Source organism: Bombina bombina, chromosome 12 (genome assembly GCF_027579735.1).
Source record: "Bombina bombina isolate aBomBom1 chromosome 12, aBomBom1.pri, whole genome shotgun sequence".
NCBI classification, from domain to species: Eukaryota; Metazoa; Chordata; class Amphibia; order Anura; family Bombinatoridae; genus Bombina; species Bombina bombina.
The window spans coordinates 99,253,687-99,274,187 of record NC_069510.1 but is presented as its reverse complement, the minus strand read 5'-3'; the positions used below and the strand labels follow the sequence as shown (position 1 = coordinate 99,274,187).

General features: G+C 43.1%; 1 protein-coding gene across 1 annotated transcript in view; it reads right to left on the bottom strand.

The window, feature by feature from the left end:
* Positions 1-5,884: 5,884 nt before the first annotated feature.
* IDH3G (isocitrate dehydrogenase (NAD(+)) 3 non-catalytic subunit gamma) overlaps positions 5,885-20,501 on the bottom strand; it is a 45,558-nt gene continuing 30,941 nt past the window's right edge. Inside the window, exons 11-12 of the mRNA XM_053695642.1 lie at positions 9,895-9,955; positions 5,885-6,775 (exon numbers count right to left, since the gene is read on the bottom strand). Of these exons, the coding sequence (XP_053551617.1) occupies positions 6,674-6,775; positions 9,895-9,955 (163 nt within the window). The 3' untranslated portion in view covers positions 5,885-6,673. The remainder of the gene's footprint in view (positions 6,776-9,894; positions 9,956-20,501) is intronic.

Here is a 20,501-nt window from a genome sequence, read left to right as displayed (position 1 = left end):
GATTTGAGATCCTGATGGAAAAATGGGCCTTGAGATAGAAGGTCTGGCCTTAACGGAAGTGTCCAAGGTTGGCAACTTGCCAATCCGAACGAGTGCCGCATACCAAAACCTGTGCGGCCATGCTGGAGCCACCAGCAGTACAAACAAACGCTCCATTAGGATTTTGGAAATCCCTCTTGGAAGAAGGACTAGAGGCGGAAAGATATAAGCAGGTTGATAATTCCAAGGAAGTGACAACGCGTCCACCGCTTCCGCCTGAGGATCCCTGGATCTGGACAGATACCTGGGAAGTTTCTTGTTTAGATGAGAGGCCATCAGATATATTTCTGGAAGCCCCCAGATTTGTACAATCTGAAGAAATACCTCTGGGTGAAGAGACCATTCGCCCGGATGTAACGTCTGGCGACTGAGATAATCCGCTTCCCAATTGTCTATACCTGGGATGTGAACCGCAGAAATTAGACAGAAGCTGGATTTCACCCATACAAGTATCCAAGATACTCCTTTCATAGCCTGAGGACTGTGAGTCCCCCCTTGATGATTGACATATGCCACAGTTGTGACATTGTCTGTCTGAAAACAAATAAACGATTCTCTCTTCAGAAGAGGCCAGAACTGAAGAGCTCTAAAAATCGCACGGAGTTCCAAAATATTGATTGGTAATCTCCCGCGAGCCTAACAGCCCGCAATTTTTGAAAAAAAGTCAATTGAAAATTTAAGGTAAGAAAAAAGAAATTTATATGCATTTTCCCAAAAAATGAAACTGACAGTCTGAATGAAGGAATACTGATTATCCTGAATCATGGCAAATATAAGTTTAACCCCTTAATGACCGCAGCATTTTTCCATTTTCTGTCCGTTTGGGACCAAGGCTATTTTTACATTTCTGCAGTGTTTGTGTTTAGCTGTAATTCTCCTCTTACTCATTTACTGTACCCACACATATTATATACCGTTTTTCTCGCCATTAAGTGGACTTTCTAAAGATACCATTATTTTCATCATATCTTATAATTAACTATAAAAAAAATTATATAATATGAGGAAAAAAATGGAAAAAACCCACTTTTTCTAACTTTGACCCCCAAAATCTGTTACACATCTACAACCACCAAAAAACACCCATGCTAAATAGTTTCTAAATTTTGTCCTGAGTTAAGAAATACCCAATGTTTACATGTTCTTTGCTTTTTTTGCAAGTTATAGGGCCATAAATACAAGTAGCACTTTGCTATTTCCAAACCCCTTTTTTTCAAAATTAGCGCTAGTTACATTGGAACACTAATATCTTTCAGGAATCCCTGAATATCCCTTGACATGTATATATTTTTTTTTATAAGACACCCCAAAGTATTGATCTAGGCCCATTTTGGTATATTTCATGCCACCATTTCACTGCCAAATGCAATCAAATAAAAAAAATTGTTCACTTTTTCACAATTTTGTTCACAAACTTTAGGTTTCTCACTGAAATTATTTACAAACAACTTGTGCAATTATGGCATAAATGGTTGTAAATTCTTCTCTGGGATCCCCTTTGTTCAGAAATAGCAGACATGTATGGCTTTTGTTGTTGCTTTTTGGTAATTAGAAGGGCGCTAAATGCCACTGCGCACCACACGTGTATTATGCCCCGCAGTGAAGGGGTTAATTAGGGAGCATGTAGGGAGCTTCTAGGGTTAATTTTTGCTTTAGTGTAGTCTAGTAGACAACCCAAAGTATTGATCTAGGCCCATTTTGGTATATTTCATGCCACCATTTCACCGCCAGATGCGATCAAATTAAAAAAAACGTGAAATTTTTCACAATTTTAGGTTTCTCACTGAAATCATTTACAAACAGCTTGTGCAATTATGGCACAAATGGTTGTAAATGCTTCTCTGGGATCCCCTTTGTTCAGAAATAGCAGACATATATGGCTTTGGCGTTGCTTTTTGTTAATTAGAAGGCCACTAAATGCCGATGCGCATCACACGTGTATTATGGCTAGCAGTGAAGGGGTTAATTATGTAGCTTGTAGGGAGCTTGCAGGGTTAATTTTAGCTTTAGTGTAGAGCTCAGCCTCCCACCTGAAACATCAGACCCCCTGATCCCTCCCAAACAGCTCTCTTCCCTCCCCCACCTCACAATTGTCCCCGCCATCTTAAGTACTGGCAGAAACTCTGCCAGTACTAAATTAAAAGCTATATTTGTGGGTTTTTTTAGTTTTTTTTTTAGCATATTTACATATGCTGCTTTGTAGTATCCCCCTTAGCCCCCAACCTCACTGATCCCACACCAAACAGCTCTCTAACCCTCCCCCTCTGCCTTAGCTGGCGCCATCTTGGGTACTGGCAGCTGTCTGCCAGTACCCAGTTTAGTAAAAAAAGAAATCTTTTTTTTTTTAAAATCCCCTTTTCTGTAGTGTAGCTGTCCCCCCCCCCCCCCCCAGCTTCCAGCTGCTTTCCACACCGAGGACGTGCAGGGTACGTCCTCAGGCGTTAACTGCCTTTTTTTTGAGGACGTACCCTGCACGTCCTCGGTCGTTAAGGGGTTAAACACATATATTTATAACTTTACATATAAAGTGCCCAACCATAGCTTTGAGTGTCATAAATAGAAATAAGACTTACTTACCCTAAGACACTCATCTACATAAAGTAGATAGCCAAACCAGTACTGAAACGAGAATCAGTAGAGGTAATGGTATATAAGAGTATATCGTCGATCTGAAAAGGGAGGTAGGAGAAGAAATCTCTACGACCGATAACAGAGAACCTATGAAATAGATCCCCTAGAGGAAGACCATTGTATTTAAATAGGCAATACTCTCTCACATCCCTCTGACATTCACTGCACTCTGAGAGGAAAACCGGGCTTCAGCCTGCTGCAAAGTGCATATCAACGTAGAATCTAGCACAAACTTACTTCACCACCTCCATGGGAGGCAAAGTTTGTAAAACTGAATTTTGGGTGTGGTGAGGGGTGTATTTATAGGCATTTTGAGGTTTGGGAAACTTTGCCCCTCCTGGTAGGAATGTTTATCCCATACGTCACTAGCTCATGGACTCTTGCTAATTACATGAAAGAAAACATAATTTTATATATATATATATATATATATATATATATATATATATATATATATATATATATATATATATATAAAACAAAGATAAAATCCTGCTTCTGAACCACATTGCAGTACCTGAGCAAGTCAGAACTGTTGATTGGTGGCTACATGCATAGGCTGCTTCTCATTGGTTGGTTCCCTGTCCTGCTTAAAAGCTAGGATGTGTTGCAATTCAGGCTCAGGACTTTAGCTCTGGGTCTAATTCTTAGACAAAGAATTTTAAAATCCCACTATTGTTTACCAGTCAGGAAGGAAAGCGTTAATAATCCACTCAAAATTAAAGATAGCAAAAATGTCTTAGTCATCTGCAATACTTTACTAGTATGGGACTCATGGGTATTAGCCGTCCTGGCAAGGTCCCAGACAAATAGAACATTCTTGTAATGTTTAAAAACAAACATTTGGGAGTGCACTGTCCCTTTAAAGCAAATCCTTTACAAAGCGTTTTCCTCTCACACCATCCTCAACACCTTCACACGTTTGTCACTCCGCGCCTGGAAACAGACAGGTGTCTTTGCTTAGCTGTGATGAGTCCGGACAGGAGCGGCCGTGAGGCTTCACTTATTCCTGGACGGCTGTTTTGTGTGTGCTGCCAGATCTGCTCGTGCACGGGGCTCTTGGTTTGTTTTATTTATAAATTGCTCATAATATGATGATTAAATTGATAAAAAAAATCCTAGTGTAGTACTGTTGTGACCTAGTTCTGTGAATCTAATGAATCATTTGTCTCAGACACTATAAACAACACAGTTGTCATCTCAAGAGCTATAAGAAGCCCAGGATTTATGGTCTTTCCATTTTACAAAATTGACGGCCACGCTGGTGCTCATACCCAGAGAATCTGGAATCCTTCCATGTTTGCAATTTTTAAAAACTAGCACTGTGCATTCCCCAGGGTAAAATATAACACATATCCTTCCCCAAAGAAATAGATATGACTAAAACTACAGTTGTACATCCTTTAGGGTACAATATGATACATAACCCCCCAAGGCCAGGAATACATACACCCAAAACTAGCATGCACCCACCGGGGTACAATAAGATACATATTCCCCTCCACACATGGGCTGCGAAGCAGTAGATTTATAGTTTTAGGTATATGCATTCATACATAGGTCATGCAGGGAGGGAATGTGTATCTTACTGTACCCCATTGGCTGCAGGCTAGTTTTGGGTATAAGATACATATTCCCTCACTCAAATGTGCTATAAAGGAATAGACAGACCCAGCACTAGAGTTGAACATCTCCTAGGTATAATATGATACATAGCATCTTCAACCCTCCCCCAGGCTACAACAGAATAGACATCCCCTGAAGTACAATACAGTTTCTATTCCACTACCCCCTAGATTATGAAACATATTAGTTAAGCTACAACGCAATACACATACATATACTATTCAACCACTCCCACTGACTATAACAGAATACACATACCCCATGGTACATTGTGAAACATATTTCCCACTTGGCTACAGCACCATACATATTTTAACCATGCAATAATACAATACATATTTCCCTTTAGGTTACAATGTTATCCCCCCCCCCCCACTCCGTGTTATACACATTTGCTCTCCCTGAGCTACAACACAATATATATTTACCCCTGGCTATAACACAACACATTGCCCCTGGGCTAAAACACCAGTGTTGATAAATCTGTGTACATAGCTACTGGGGAACCTCAACTGCCGTCTGTGATAAGCTCTGGTTTTGTGTTTATCTTCCCATCACCTCTCAAATAATTTAACATTAATCCTAAACTAATAAAAGACCCCAAACTCAAGGTCCCTCAAAGCAGGACTCAACAAACCAAGGAGCCAGGGTGCCACTGGCTCCTAGAATTTTACCCGTAGCTCCCAACTATTTGGGTTATTATCCATATATCTGTATACAAACACCCTTGTCTGGTTCCTAAAAGTATGTCTGGCTCCTAAATACTCATAATCTCTCCGTTTCATTTTAAACAGATTTGTTGACCCCTGTTCTCCAAGTATTGTCTTCCCATTTCCCACACAGGTACCCAACGACCTTAACCCTTTTGATATCATCCAGCTTAACCCTGTACAATCAGTCCTCAGGCGCTCTTTTCAGTGGAACAAATTACAAACTCTCTGCCAAAAGCCACTCTAAAGCTGTCACCTGCCCCCTCCTATTACATTAGCTAACCCGGCCTTTGTGACGCTATCCTTGGTTCAGACTTGCATCTATAACTGGTTCCTTACAATACCCTCTGGTACATGCTGCTGTCTGTAGAGTGCCCAAGACCAGGATCCTCAGAAAGCCAACCAGCTCCTCTGCATTTCAATATCACCTATGTGCCGATAATACACATTTATTTTTCAATGCCCCAATCTACTTACACTTCCGTTTATGACTTATTCAGAGAAGTCGATTACTTAAACCCATAAATATAAATACGCTCAACCCCATCATATTCTTCATTCCCTCCTTCCTCGTCTCAGTTCACCATCAGCCAGGCAACCTCTTCACACCACCACCCTAATAAACCTCAGAGACAGGGCTTGTAACCACATACCAGTATATCAAGGTAAGTCTATTATCTCGATGCATTTACTGCAGCCTAGCACTATACTGCCAAACAGGTTGACAGTTTATAAATGAGCAAAATCCATGCAAAGCAAGTGTCCATATAAAGATGGCATTAAACACGGATACAGTTCTTACGGTTAATTTGTGTTGTCAGATAATCCAAAAAAAAAAAACTCAGATAACAAATTATAATTAAATAATGAGGCTCAGATACCATAGCAATTCAGAAATCATTTTCTGAAATCGTTGTCAGTTTATTATACTGTGTACAAGACATAACGCCACACTGAGAAAGTAAATCATTATCTCTGTATATGGCTGCAGAACAAAACCACAAAAGGATTCAGTATATAGATGCAGCTGGGCTGATACAAAAAAAAATATATACATCCAAAACTCAGAATGAAGGCCGAGGACAATACTATACAATACAATAAATACAAAGCTTGCGGTCTGCGGAGTGATACGGTAGGGCAAGTCACATTTGAAAGCTGTTTAAAATCATATGCTATTATTGAATGTGCTTTGCTCCCTTGGTATCCTTTGTTGAAGGCGCAACAATGCACTACTGGGAGCTAGAACACCACACCTGGTAAGCCAATCAAAAGAGGCACATATGTGCGACCACTAAAAGCAAGTTCCTGAGCCTACCTATGTATACTTTTCAACAAAAGGATACCAAGAGAATGCAGCAAATTAGATAAAAGTAAATTGGAAAGTTGTTTAAAATTGTAAGCTCTGTCTGAATCATGAAGATTTTTTTTTTTAGGTTTCATATCCCTTTAAATTAAATCTTGTAATTGTGCCTTCTGTGAACAATCCATCCTAAGAGCATGTGAGTTGCTGGATTCTTGATAGAACAAGGCTGGATATGTATGATACAGTTGTGTTATTTGCAGCCTGCAGGAGATAAGAAAATGTTATGGTCAGCAGTTATGTGTCTGCCGTCACGGCAGCTCCCGCTATACAAATGGTGTAAACCCAGGAAGTGTCTCACGCCTCAAGCAGAGATCGTGCGCCCGTCCTTGACAATGATCTGCCTGCAGATCGACTGGACTACTTCAGAGGTGGTCCCCTGACCTCCGATGTCCGGTGTGTGCATCTGTGTGAGAAACAACATGGTGTAAACTGTCCAGAGGTGGTACAAGCTCCGTCACAATATGGTGCTTCACGAACTATTCATTTAAAAAGGGACAGTAAACACCTTGACATGTTTACATAAAATACTTGGTTATGTGTAATCAAACAACTTTGCAATATATTCTCATTGTTTATTTTGCCCCCCCTTTGTGTAATTTAGCTCTAATACTCAGAACTAAAGCCCTGATCGTTTCCTGGGTGGATGGAGTTTGGCTATTGAAAAATAAATGCAAGAAAAAGGAAGACTTGGCTGATATGTTTTTCTATAGCTTCACAATACAAATACCCTCACATGTGCACATTGTTGACAACTTAAGTGTTCGTATGGAACAGCGGACTTACTTATGGGTTAACATATTAATTAAAATTCTGGATCAATATCCATTTATGATACAATCATTTTAAAACGGAGTTGTAAATAAAAGATATTTTAACTGTACATACTCTGCTTCCATTTTTTTAAAACGTACACCAATCTGTTGACTAGCTGAAACATTCAGGGTTAGGTCACAAGTGCAGGGTAAAAATGCGTTTATGTCGCTAAAGCATAATCCTTACCGTTTCCATTTTTTACACTCATAAGTATACAAGTAGTTTTTTTTATGGTGGTAACATTTTGAGCGCTATTCACTCTCCTAGGGCAAACAAAGTTGTTACGCTAGCACAATGACTAGTGAAGGCACACAAAAATAAAATAATTACTACATAAAATTTTCCCTAACTTCTACCCTATCACACTATTAACTGAGTAACTGCTAATCTGGAGGGTATTTTTAACATGAGTTTGTGTAGGGGGGTGTTCGTGTAGCGATTTTTAAAGTGGGGTTGGTGGTGGGTTACACCAGCTTTTCAAAAGCAACTGGGAGTTGGGCACACAACTCAACTTGTAATATCACGGTAAATGTGTCCATCATGCTAATTAGCACTTCCCATTATTTAAGTGATGGTAAATCCTAGCGTTTGTGAAATGCTAGGATTTACCAGTGCAACAGATAAAGGGGACTTTCAATCATGAAGTTCCTTTATTTACTTGTAGCGTTCACCGCACTAAGTGCCTCAGGCTGCCCACAGCAGAACGCTATTTTTTCAATGAGTTGACGATTCCACCTCTTAGTCAATAGCAATGCAGGCCAGCTGGCATTATGCCAGATAGCTAGCACACTATTGGCTAAGATCACCTCACTGCACAATAGTTTTCTGCCGTGGGTGTCTTGAGGTGCTCGGAACGCTGCAGACACATAAAGGAACTTTCAACATGAAGTATTTTATACTTGATGACTTAAAGTCCCCTTTATTTGTTGCACTGGTAAATCCTAGTATTTCCAAAACGCTAGGATTTACCATCACCAAGTATGGGATGCGTTCATTTTCGCACTCACAAAACAAGTCTTTGGTTACATTTTTGAACCAATGAATCGAATGACAAATTGAGTACTATTGATTGCACAAGGCCGATTGCACATGACCGAGACCTACATAACACACCGCACCGCACCACAGAAATGTTTGTGTAACATACAGGTTATGTCTGACCTAAAATATTTTACTGGCATGAGGTAATAAACTGCAAATCTGTTTCTGATTAAAGGGCCATTATAGTGGTAAAATAAAATGCTCTAAATTGTAAAAGGATATCATTTTATCATTAGTGATGCAGAAAGGTTGTCTTTATCCACTGCAAAGGTGTTAAACACATTGTAAAGTGCCTCTCTGGACCCACAGAGCACTGCTGGATCAGAGCAGAAACTGCCACGAATCAAAATAGCAGCGTTAGTAGGTTAGCTAGGCATTTTATCACTTTAATGGGCAGTTAATGACTCTGTGCAGGTTATGCATTACTCGAAGTATCTGGTGGTCTGTGCAAGGCAGGAGCGCCCTAAAGTATCTGGTGGTCTGTGTAAGACAGGAGCACCCTGAAGTATCTGGTGGTCTGTGTAAGGCAGGAGCGCCCTAAAGTATCTGGTGGTCTGTGTAAGGCAGGAGCGCCCTGAAGTATCTGGTAGTCTGTGTAAGGCAGGAGCGCCCTGAAGTATGTGGTATTCTGTGTAAGGCAGGAACGCCCTGAAGTATGTGGTGGTCTGTGTAAGGCAGGGGCGCCCTGAAGTATCTGGTGGTCTGTGTAAGGCAGGGGCGCCCTGAAGTATCTGGTGGTCTGTGTAAGGCAGGGGCGCCCTGAAGTATCTGGTGGTCTGTGTAAGGCAGGGGCGCCCTGAAGTATCTGGTGGTCTGTGTAAGGCAGGGGCGCCCTGAAGTATCTGGTAGTCTGTGTAAGGCAGGAACGCCCTGAAGTATCTGGTTGTCTGTGTAAGGCAGGAGTGCCCTGAAGTATCTGGTTGTCTGTGTAAGGCAGGAGCGCCCTGAAGTATCTGGTGGTCTGTGTAAGGCAGGGGTGCCCTGAAGTATCTGGTGGTCTGTGTAAGGCAGGGGTGCCCTGAAGTATCTGGTGGTCTGTGTAAGGCAGGGGTGCCCTGAAGTATCTGGTGGTCTGTGTAAGGCAGGGGTGCCCTGAAGTATCTGGTGGTCTGTGTAAGGCAGGGGCGCCCTGAAGTATCTGGTGGTCTGTGTAAGGCAGGGGCGCCCTGAAGTATCTGGTGGTCTGTGTAAGGCAGGGGCGCCCTGAAGTATCTGGTGGTCTGTGTAAGGCAGGGGCGCCCTGAAGTATCTGGTGGTCTGTGTAAGGCAGGGGCGCCCTGAAGTATCTGGTGGTCTGTGTAAGGCAGGGGCGCCCTGAAGTATCTGGTGGTCTGTGTAAGGCAGGGGTGCCCTGAAGTATCTGGTGGTCTGTGTAGGACAGGAGTGCCCTGAAGTATCTGGTGGTCTGTGTAAGGCAGGAGCGCCCTGAAGTATCTGGTGGTCTGTGTAAGGCAGGAGCGCCCTGAAGCATCTGGTGGTCTGTGTAGGACAGTCACATGAGTGCCCTGGAGTATCTGGTGGTCTGTGTAAGGCAGGAGTAACCTGAAGTATCTTAGAATATTAATCCAGAAGAAGCTACTTTTTTATGACATAATACAGATATTTATGGAGACCTCATAAGCATGCAGAATGCTTTTTCATAGGGGGTTAATAAGGTTAATGGCTTACCCTGTGCTCGTTCATGCTTCCCAGAACAGCTTTACGAATGGAAGCTGCGTAACTGTGCAACCTGGCAAGAGGAGAAGTAAATTAGCATAACTGATGCATTAACTGAACACAGGGGAGTAAAAAAAAAAACAGAATTTATGCTTACCTGATAAATTACTTTCTCCAACGGTGTGTCCGGTCCACGGCGTCATCCTTACTTGTGGGATATTCTCTTCCCCAACAGGAAATGGCAAAGAGCCCAGCAAAGCTGGTCACATGATCCCTCCTAGGCTCCGCCTACCCCAGTCATTCGACCGACGTAAAGGAGGAATATGCATAGGAGAAATCATATGATACCGTGGTGACTGTAGTTAGAGAAAATAATTCATCAGACCTGATTAAAAAACCAGGGCGGGCCGTGGACCGGACACACCGTTGGAGAAAGTAATTTATCAGGTAAGCATAAATTCTGTTTTCTCCAACATAGGTGTGTCCGGTCCACGGCGTCATCCTTACTTGTGGGAACGAATACCAAAGCTTTAGGACACGGATGATGGGAGGGAGAAAATCAGGTCACCTAGATGGAAGGCACCACGGCTTGCAAAACCTTTCTCCCAAAAATAGCCTCAGAAGAAGCAAAAGTATCAAATTTGTAAAAATTTGGTAAAAGTGTGCAGTGAAGACCAAGTCGCTGCCTTACATATCTGATCAACAGAAGCCTCGTTCTTGAAGGCCCATGTGGAAGCCACAGCCCTAGTGGAGTGAGCTGTGATTCTTTCAGGAGGCTGCCGTCCGGCAGTCTCATAAGCCAATCGGATGATGCTTTTAAGCCAAAAGGAGAGAGAGGTAGAAGTTGCTTTTTGACCTCTCCTTTTACCAGAATAAACAACAAACAAAGAAGATGTTTGTCTGAAATCCTTTGTAGCCTCTAAATAGAATTTTAGAGCACGAACTACATCCAAATTGTGTAACAAACGTTCCTTCTTTGAAACTGGATTTGGACACAAAGAAGGCACAACTATCTCCTGGTTAATGTTTTTGTTAGAAACAACCTTCGGAAAAAAACCAGGTTTAGTATGCAAAACCACCTTATCTGCATGGAACACCAGATAAGGAGGAGAACACTGCAGAGCAGATAACTCTGAAACTCTTCTAGCAGAAGAAATTGCAACCAAAAACAAAACTTTCTAAGATAGTAACTTAATATCTACGGAATGTAAGGGTTCAAACGGAACCCCTTGAAGAACTGAAAGAACTAAATTGAGACTCCAAGGAGGAGTCAAAGGTTTGTAAACAGGCTTGATTCTAACCAGAGCCTGAACAAAAGCTTGAACATCTGGCACAGCCGCCAGCTTTTTGTGAAGTAAAACAGATAAAGCAGAAATCTGTCCCTTCAAAGAACTTGCAGATAATCCTTTCTCCAAACCCTCTTGTAGAAAGGATAGAATCTTAGGAATTTTTATCTTGTTCCATGGGAATCCTTTAGATTCACACCAACAGATATATTTTTTCCATATTTTATGGTAAATTTTCCTAGTTACAGGCTTTCTAGCCTGAATAAGAGCATCAATGACAGAATCTGAAAACCCACGCTTTGATAAAATCAAGCGTTCAATCTCCAAGCAGTCAGTTGGAGTGAAGCCAGATTCGGATGTTCGAATGGACCTTGAACAAGAAGGTCCTGTCTCAAAGGTAGCTTCCATGGTGGAGCCGATGACATATTCACCAGGTCTGCATACCAAGTTCTGCGTGGCCACGCAGGAGCTATCAAGATCACCGAAGCCCTCTCCTGATTGATCCTGGCTACCAGCCTGGGAATGAGAGGAAACGGTGGGAATACATAAGCTAGGTTGAAGGTCCAAGGTGCTACTAGTGCATCTACTAGAGTCGCCTTGGGATCCCTGGATCTGGACCCGTAGCAAGGAACCTTGAAGTTCTGACGAGACGCCATCAGGTCCATGTCTGGAATGCCCCATAATTGAGTTATTTGGGCAAAGATTTCCGGATGGAGTTCCCACTCCCCCGGATGGAATGTCTGACGACTCAGAAAATCCGCTTCCCAATTTTCCACTCCTGGGATGTGGATTGCAGACAAGTGGCAGGAGTGATTCTCCGCCCATTGAATTATTTTGGTCACTTCTTCCATCGCCAGGGAACTCCTTGTTCCCCCCTGATGGTTGATATATGCAACAGTCGTCATGTTGTCTGATTGAAACCTTATGAATTTGGCCTTTGCTAGTTGAGGCCAAGCTTTGAGAGCATTGAATATCGCTCTCAGTTCCAGAATGTTTATCGGGAGAAGAGATTCTTCCCGAGACCATAGACCCTGAGCTTTCAGGGGTTCCCAGACCGCGCCCCAGCCCACCAGACTGGCGTCGGTCGTGACAATGACCCACTCCGGTCTGCGGAAGCTCATTCCCTGTGACAGGTTGTCCAGGGTCAGCCACCAACGGAGTGAATCTCTGGTTCTTTGATCTACTTGGATTGTCGGGGACAAGTCTGTATAATCCCCATTCCACTGTCTGAGCATGCACAGTTGTAATGGTCTTAGATGAATTCGTGCAAAAGGAACTATGTCCATTGCCGCAACCATCAAACCTATTACTTCCATGCACTGCGCTATGGAAGGAAGAAGAACAGAATGAAGTACTTGACAAGAGCTTAGAAGTTTTGATTTTCTGGCCTCTGTCAGAAAAATCTTCATTTCTAAGGAGTCTATTATTGTTCCCAAGAAGGGAACTCTTGTTGACGGGGACAGCGAACTTTTTTCTATGTTCACTTTCCACCCGTGAGAACTGAGAAAGGCTAGGACAATGTCCGTATGAGCCTTTGCTTTTGACAGAGACGACGCTTGAATCAGTATGTCGTCCAAGTAAGGTACTACTGCAATGCCCCTTGGTCTTAGCACCGCTAGAAGGGACCCTAGTACCTTTGTGAAAATCCTTGGAGCAGTGGCTAATCCGAATGGAAGTGCCACAAACTGGTAATGCTTGTCCAGAAAGGCGAACCTTAGGAACCGATGATGTTCCTTGTGGATAGGAATATGTAGATATGCATCCTTTAAATCCACCGTGGTCATGAATTGACCTTCCTGGATGGTAGGAAGAATTGTTCGAATGGTTTCCATTTTGAACGATGGAACCCTGAGAAATTTGTTTAGAATCTTGAGATCTAAAATTGGTCTGAATGTTCCCTCTTTTTTGGGAACTATGAACAGATTGGAGTAAAACCCCATCCCTTGTTCTCCTAATGGAACAGGATGAATCACTCCCATTCTTAACAGGTCTTCTACACAATGTAAGAATGCCTGTCTTTTTATTTGGTTTGAAGACAATTGAGACCTGTGGAACCTTCCCCTTGGGGGTAGTTCCTTGAATTCCAGGAGATAACCTTGAGAAACTATTTCTAGCGCCCAAGGATCCTGAACATCTCTTGCCCAAGCCTGAGCAAAGAGAGAGAGTCTGCCCCCCACCAGATCCGGTCCCGGATCGGGGGCCAACACTTCATGCTGTTTTAGTAGCAGTGGCAGGTTTCTTGGCCTGCTTACCCTTGTTCCAGCCTTGCATCGGCCTCCAGGCTGGTTTGGTTTGAGAAGTATTACCCTCTTGCTTAGAGGATGTAGAATTTGAGGCTGGTCCGTTTCTGCGAAAGGGACGAAAATTTGGCTTATTTTTAGCCTTAAAAGACCTATCCTGAGGAAGGGCGTGGCCCTTTCCCCCAGTGATGTCTGAAATAATCTCTTTCAAGTCAGGGCCAAACAGCGTTTTACCCTTGAAAGGGATGTTAAGCAATTTGTTCTTGGAGGACACATCCGCTGACCAAGACTTTAGCCAAAGCGCTCTGCGCGCCACAATAGCAAAACCTGAATTTTTCGCCGCTAATCCAGCTAATTGCAAAGTGGCGTCTAAGATAAAAGAGTTAGCCAATTTAAGTGCTTGAACTCTGTCCATAACCTCCTCATACGAAGATTCTTTATTGAGCGACTTTTCTAGTTCTTCGAACCAGAAACACGCTGCTGTAGTGACAGGAACAATGCATGAAATTGGTTGTAGAAGGTAACCTTGCTGAACAAACATCTTTTTAAGCAAACCCTCTAATTTTTTATCCATAGGATCTTTGAAAGCACAACTATCTTCTATAGGGATAGTAGTGCGTTTGTTTAGAGTAGAAACCGCCCCCTCGACCTTGGGGACTGTCTGCCATAAGTCCTTTCTGGGGTCGACCATAGGAAATAATTTCTTAAATATAGGGGGAGGAACAAAAAGGTATGCCGGGCCTTTCCCATTCCTTATTTACAATGTCCGCCACCCGCTTGGGTATAGGAAAAGCATCGGGGGGCACCGGGACCTCTAGGAACTTGTCCATCTTACATAATTTCTCTGGAATGACCAAATTGTCACAATCATCCAGAGTAGATAACACCTCCTTAAGCAGAGCGCGGAGATGTTCTAATTTAAATTTAAATGTAATAACATCAGGTTCAGCTTGTTGAGAAATTTTTCCTGAATCTGAAATTTCTCCCTCAGACAAAACCTCCCTGGCCCCTTCAGATTGGTGTAAGGGCATGTCAGAACCATTATCATCAGCGTCCTCATGCTCTTCAGTATCTAAAACAGAGCAATCACGCTTTCGCTGATAAGTGGGCATTTTGGACAAAATGTTTTTAATAGAATTATCCATTACAGCCGTTAATTGTTGCATAGTAAGAAGGATTGGCGCACTAGATGTACTAGGGACCTCCTGAGTGGGCAAGACTGGTGTAGACACAGAAGGGGATGATGCAGTACCATGCTTACTCCCCTCACTTGAGGAATCATCTTGGGCAACATCATTATCAGTGGCATCATTGTCCCTACTTTGTTTGGACACTATGTCACATTCATCACATATATTTAAATGGGGAGGAACCTTGGCTTTCAAACATACAGAACATCGTCTATCTGATGGTTCAGACATGTTAATAGGCATAAACTTGATAACAAAGCACAAAAAACGTTTTAAAATAAAACCGTTACTGTCACTTTAAATTTTAAACTGAACACACTTTATTACTGAATATGTGAAAAAGTATGAAGGAATTGTTCAAAATTCACCAAAACTTCACCACAGTGTCTTAAAGCCTTAAAAGTATTGCACACCAAATTTGAAAGCTTTAACTCTTAAAATAACGGAACCGGAGCCATTTTTACATTTAACCCCTATACAGTCCCTGGTATCTGCTTTGCTGAGACCCAACCAAACCCAGAGGGGAATACGATACCAAATGACGCCTTCAATAAGCTCTTTCAGTGGTTCTGAGCTCCTCACACATGCATCTGCATGCCTTGCTTTCCAAAAACAACTGCGCATTAGTGGCGCGAAAATGAGGCTCTGCCTATGACTAGAAAAGGCCCCCAGTGAAAAAGGTGTCCAATACAGTGCCTGCCGTTTTTTTAATACATCCCCAAGATTATAAGAACTATTTATAGATATAATCCACTAAATATACTTATAGAGTAATCGTTTTAGCCCAGAAAAATGTCTACCAGTCTTTAAAGCCCTTGTGAAGCCCTTTATTCTTATACTAAACTAAGAAAATGGCTTACCGGTTCCCATAGGGAAAATGACAGCTTCAAGCATTACCAAGTCTTGTTAGAAATGTGTCATACCTCAAGCAGCAAAGTCTGCCCACTGTTTCCCCCAACTGAAGTTACTTCATCTCAACAGTCCTGTGTGGAAACAGCCATCGATTTTAGTAACGGTTGCTAAAATCATCTTCCTCTTACAAACAGAAATCTTCATCTATTTTCTGTTTCAGAGTAAATAGTACATACCAGCACTATTTTAAAATAACAAACTCTTGATTGAAGAATAAAACTACATTTAAACACCAAAAAACTCTTAACCATCTCCGTGGAGATGTTGCCTGTGCAACGGCAAAGAGAATGACTGGGGTAGGCGGAGCCTAGGAGGGATCATGTGACCAGCTTTGCTGGGCTCTTTGCCATTTCCTGTTGGGGAAGAGAATATCCCACAAGTAAGGATGACGCCGTGGACCGGACACACCTATGTTGGAGAAACATAATTTATGCTTACCTGATAAATTTATTTCTCTTGTGGTGTATCCAGTGCACGGATCATCCATTACTTGTGCAATATTCTCCTTCCCAACAGGAAGTTGCAAGAGGATCACCCACAGCAGAGCTGCTATATAGCTCCTCCCCTAACTGCCATATCCAGTCATTCGACCGAAACTAGCCGAGAAAGGAGAAACCATAGGGTGCAGTGGTGACTGTAGTATAAAATTTAGACCTGCCTTAAAAGGACAGGGCGGGCCGTGGACTGGATACACCACAAGAGAAATACATTTATCAGGTAAGCATAAATTATGTTTTCTCTTGTTAGGTGTATCCAGTCCACGGATCATCCATTACTTGTGGGATACCAATACCAAAGCTAAAGTACACGGATGAAGGGAGGGACAAGGCAGGTACTTAAATGGAAGGGACCACTGCCTGTAGAACCTTTCTCCCAAAAATAGCCTCCGAAGAAGCAAAAGTATCAAATTTGTAAAATTTTGAAAAGGTATGAAGCGAAGACCAAGTCGCCGCTTTGCAAATCTGTTCAACAGAAGCCTCATTTTTAAAGGCCCAGGTGGAAGCCACAGCTCTAGTAGAATGAGCTGTAATCCTTTCAGGGGGCTGCTGTCCAGCAGTCTCATAGGCTAAGCGTATTACGCTCCGAAGCCAAAAGAAAGAGGTTGCCGAAGCCTTTTGACCTCTCCTCTGTCCAGAGTAAACAACAAACAGGAATCCATGAGTAATTCTTGGATTCACACCAATGAAGATATTTGCGCCATATCTTATGGTAGATTTTCCTGGTTACAGGCTTTCGTGCCTGTATTAAGGTATCAATGACTGACTCGGAGAAGCCACGCCTTGATAAAATCAAGCGTTCAATCTCCAGGCAGTCAGTCTCAGAGAACTTAGATTTGGATGATTGAAAGGACCTTGTAGTAGAAGGTCTTGTCTCAGAGGCAGAGGCCAAGGTGGAAAGGATGACATGTCCACCAGGTCTGCATACCAGGTCCTGCGTGGCCACGCAGGCGCGATCAAGATCACCGATGCTCTCTCCTGTTTGATTTTGGCAATCAGTCGAGGGAGCAGAGGAAACGGTGGAAACACATAATCCAGGTTGAAGAACCACGGTGCTGCTAGAGCATCTATCAGCGTCGCTTCTGGGTCCCTGGACCTGGATCCGTAACAAGGAAGCTTGGTGTTCTGGCGAGACGCCATGAGATCTAATTCTGGTGTGCCCCAACAATGAACCAATTGAGCAAACACCTACGGATGGAGTTCCAACTCCCCCGGATGAAAAGCCTGACGACTTAGAAAATCCGCCTCCCAGTTCTCTACACCTGGGATATGGATCGCTGATAGATGGCAAGAGTGAGTCTCTGCCCAGCGAATTATCTTGGAGACTTCTAACATCGCTAGGGAGCTCCTGGTCCCCCCTTGATGGTTGATGTAAGCCACAGTCGTGATGTTGTCCGACTGAAATCTGATGAACCTCAGGGTTGCTAACTGAGGCCAAGCTAGAAGTGCATTGAATATTGCTCTTAACTCCAGAATATTTATTGGGAGGAGTTTCTCCTCCTGAGTCCACGATCCCTGAGCCTTCAGGGAATTCCAGACTGCACCCCAACCTAGAAGGCTGGCATCTGTTGTTACAATTGTCCAATCTGGCCTGCGAAAGGTCATACCTTTGGACAGATGGACCCGAGATAGCCACCAGAGAAGAGAATCTCTGGTCTCTTGATCTAGATTTAGCAGAGGGGACAAATCTGTGTAATCCCCATTCCACTGACTGAGCATGCATAATTGCAGCGGTCTGAGATGTAGGCGCGCAAATGGCACTTTGTCCATCGCCGCTACCATTAAGCCGATCACTTCCATGCACTGAGCCAGCGAAGGGCCCGGAATGTAGTGAAGAACACAGCAGGAATTTAGAAGCTTTGATAACCTGGACTCAGTCAGGTAAATTTTCATTTCTACAGAATCTATCAGAGTTCCTAGGAAGGAAACCCTTGTGAGGGGTGATAGAGAACTCTTTCCCTCGTTCACTTTCTACCCATGCGACCTCAGAAATGCCAACACTATGTCCGTATGAGATTTGGCAATTTGGAAGTTTGACGCCTGTATCAGGATGTCGTCTAGATAAGGGGCCACTGCTATGCCCCGTGGTCTTAGGACCGCCAGAAGAGACCCCAGAACCTTTGTAAAAATTCTTGGGGCTGTAGCTAACCCGAAGGGAAGAGCCACAAACTGGTAATGCCTGTCTAGAAAGGCAAACCTTAGGAACCGATGATGATCTTTGTGGTATGTGAAGGTAAGCATCCTTCAAATCCACTGTGGTCATGTACTGACCCTCCTGGATCATAGGTAGGATTGTCCGAATAGTTTCCATTTTGAACGATGAAACTGAGGAATTTGTTTAAGATCTTTAGATCAAAAATTGGTCTGAAGGTTCCCTCTTTTTTGGGAACCACAAACAGATTTGAATAAAATCCCTGTCCTTGTTCCATCTGTGGAACTGGATGGATCACTCCCATTATTAGGAGGTCTTGCAAACAGCGTAAGAATGCCTCTTTCTTTATCTGGTTTACAGATAATCTCGAAAGGTGAAATCTCCCTTGTGGGGGGGGGAAGCTTTGAAGTCCAGAAGATATCCCTGAGATATGATCTCCAACGCCCAGGGATCCTGAACATCTCTTGCCCACGCCTGGGCGAAGAGAGAAAGTCTGCCCCCTACTAGATCCGTTGCCGGATAGGGGGCCGTTCCTTCATGCTGTCTTAGAGGCAGCAGCAGGCTTTCTGGCCTGCTTGCCTTTGCTCCAGGCCTGGTTAGATTTCCAGGCCGGCTTGGATTGCGCAAAAGTTCCCTCTTGTTTTGTAGCAGAGGAAGTTGATGCTGCACCTGCCTTGAAGTTTCGAAAGGCACGAAAATTAGACTGTTTGGCCCTTGATTTGGCCCTGTCCTGAGGAAGGGTATGACCCTTACCTCCAGTAATGTCAGCAATAATTTCCCTCAAACCAGGCCCGAATAGGGTCTGCCCCTTGAAGGGAATGTTAAGTAATTTAGACTTTGAAGTCACGTCAGCTGACCAAGATTTAAGCCATAGCGCCCTACCCGCCTGGATGGCGAATTCAGAATTCTTAGCCGTTAGTTTAGTCAAATGAACAATGGCATCAGAAACAAAAGAATTAGCTAGCTTAAGTGTTCTAAGCTTAAGAAGTATTTCAGTCAATGGAGTAGCTGTCTGAAAGGCCTCTTCCAGAGACTCAAACCAGAACGCCGCAGCAGCAGTGACAGGAGCAATGCATGCAAGGGGCTGCAGGATAAAACCTTGTTGAATAAACATTTTCTTAAGGTAACCTTCTAATTTTTTATCCATTGGATCTGAAAAAGCACAACTGTCCTCGACAGGGATAGTGGTACGCTTTGCTAAAGTAGAAACTGCTCCCTCCACCTTAGGGACCGTCTGCCATAAGTCCCGTGTGGTGGCGTCTATTGGAAACATTTTTCTAAAAATAGGAGGGGGGGAAAAACGGCACACCGGGTCTGTCCCACTCCTTAGTAATACTTTCTGTAAACCTTTTAGGTATTGGAAAAAACGTCCGTACACACCGGCACCGTGTAGTATTTATCCAGTCTACACAATTTCTCTGGCACTGCAATTGTGTCACAGTCATTCATAGCAGCTAAAACCTCTCCAAGCAACACCCGGAGGTTTTCAATCTTAAATTTAAAAGTAGTTTCCCCAAGTCAGAGACGTCACCCACAGACTGAAGCTCTTCCTCAGCTTCTGCGTATTGTGACGCAATATCAGACATGGGCCTTAAAACATCTGCGCGCTCTGTATTACGTCTAACCCCAGAGCTATCGCGCTTTCCTCTGAATTCAGGCAGACTGGCTAATACCCCTGACAGGGTATTATCCATGATTGCCGCAATATCCTGCAAAGTAATCGCTATGGGCGTCTTTGATGTACTTGGCGCCATTTTAGCGTGAGTCCCTTGAGCGGGAGTCAAAGGGTCCGACACGTGGGGAGAGTTAGTCGGTATAACTTCCCCCTCGTCAGAATCCTCTGGTGATAATTCTTTTAAAGATAACAGCTGATCTTTATTGTTTAAAGTGAAATCAATACATTTAGTACACATTCTCCTATGGGGTTCCACCATGGCTTTTAAACATAATGAACAAGGAGTTTCCTCTATGTCAGACATGTTTATACAGACTAGCAATGAGACTAGCAAGCTTGGAAAACACTTTAAATCAAGTTAACAAGCAATATAAAAAATCGTTACTGTGCCTTTAAGAGAAACAAATTTTGCCAAAATTTGAAATAACAGTGAAAAAAGGCAGTTAAACTAACGAAATTTTTACAGTGTATGTAACAAGTTAGCAGAGCATTGCACCCACTTGCAAATGGATGATTAACCCCTTAATACAAAAAACAGATTAACAAAACGAAAAATATGTTTTTTAAACAGTCATAACAACTGCCACAGCTCCTACTTTTGAAGCCTTTTGAGCCCTTCAGAGATGTCCTATAGCATGCAGGGGACTGCTGAGGGAAGCTGAATGTC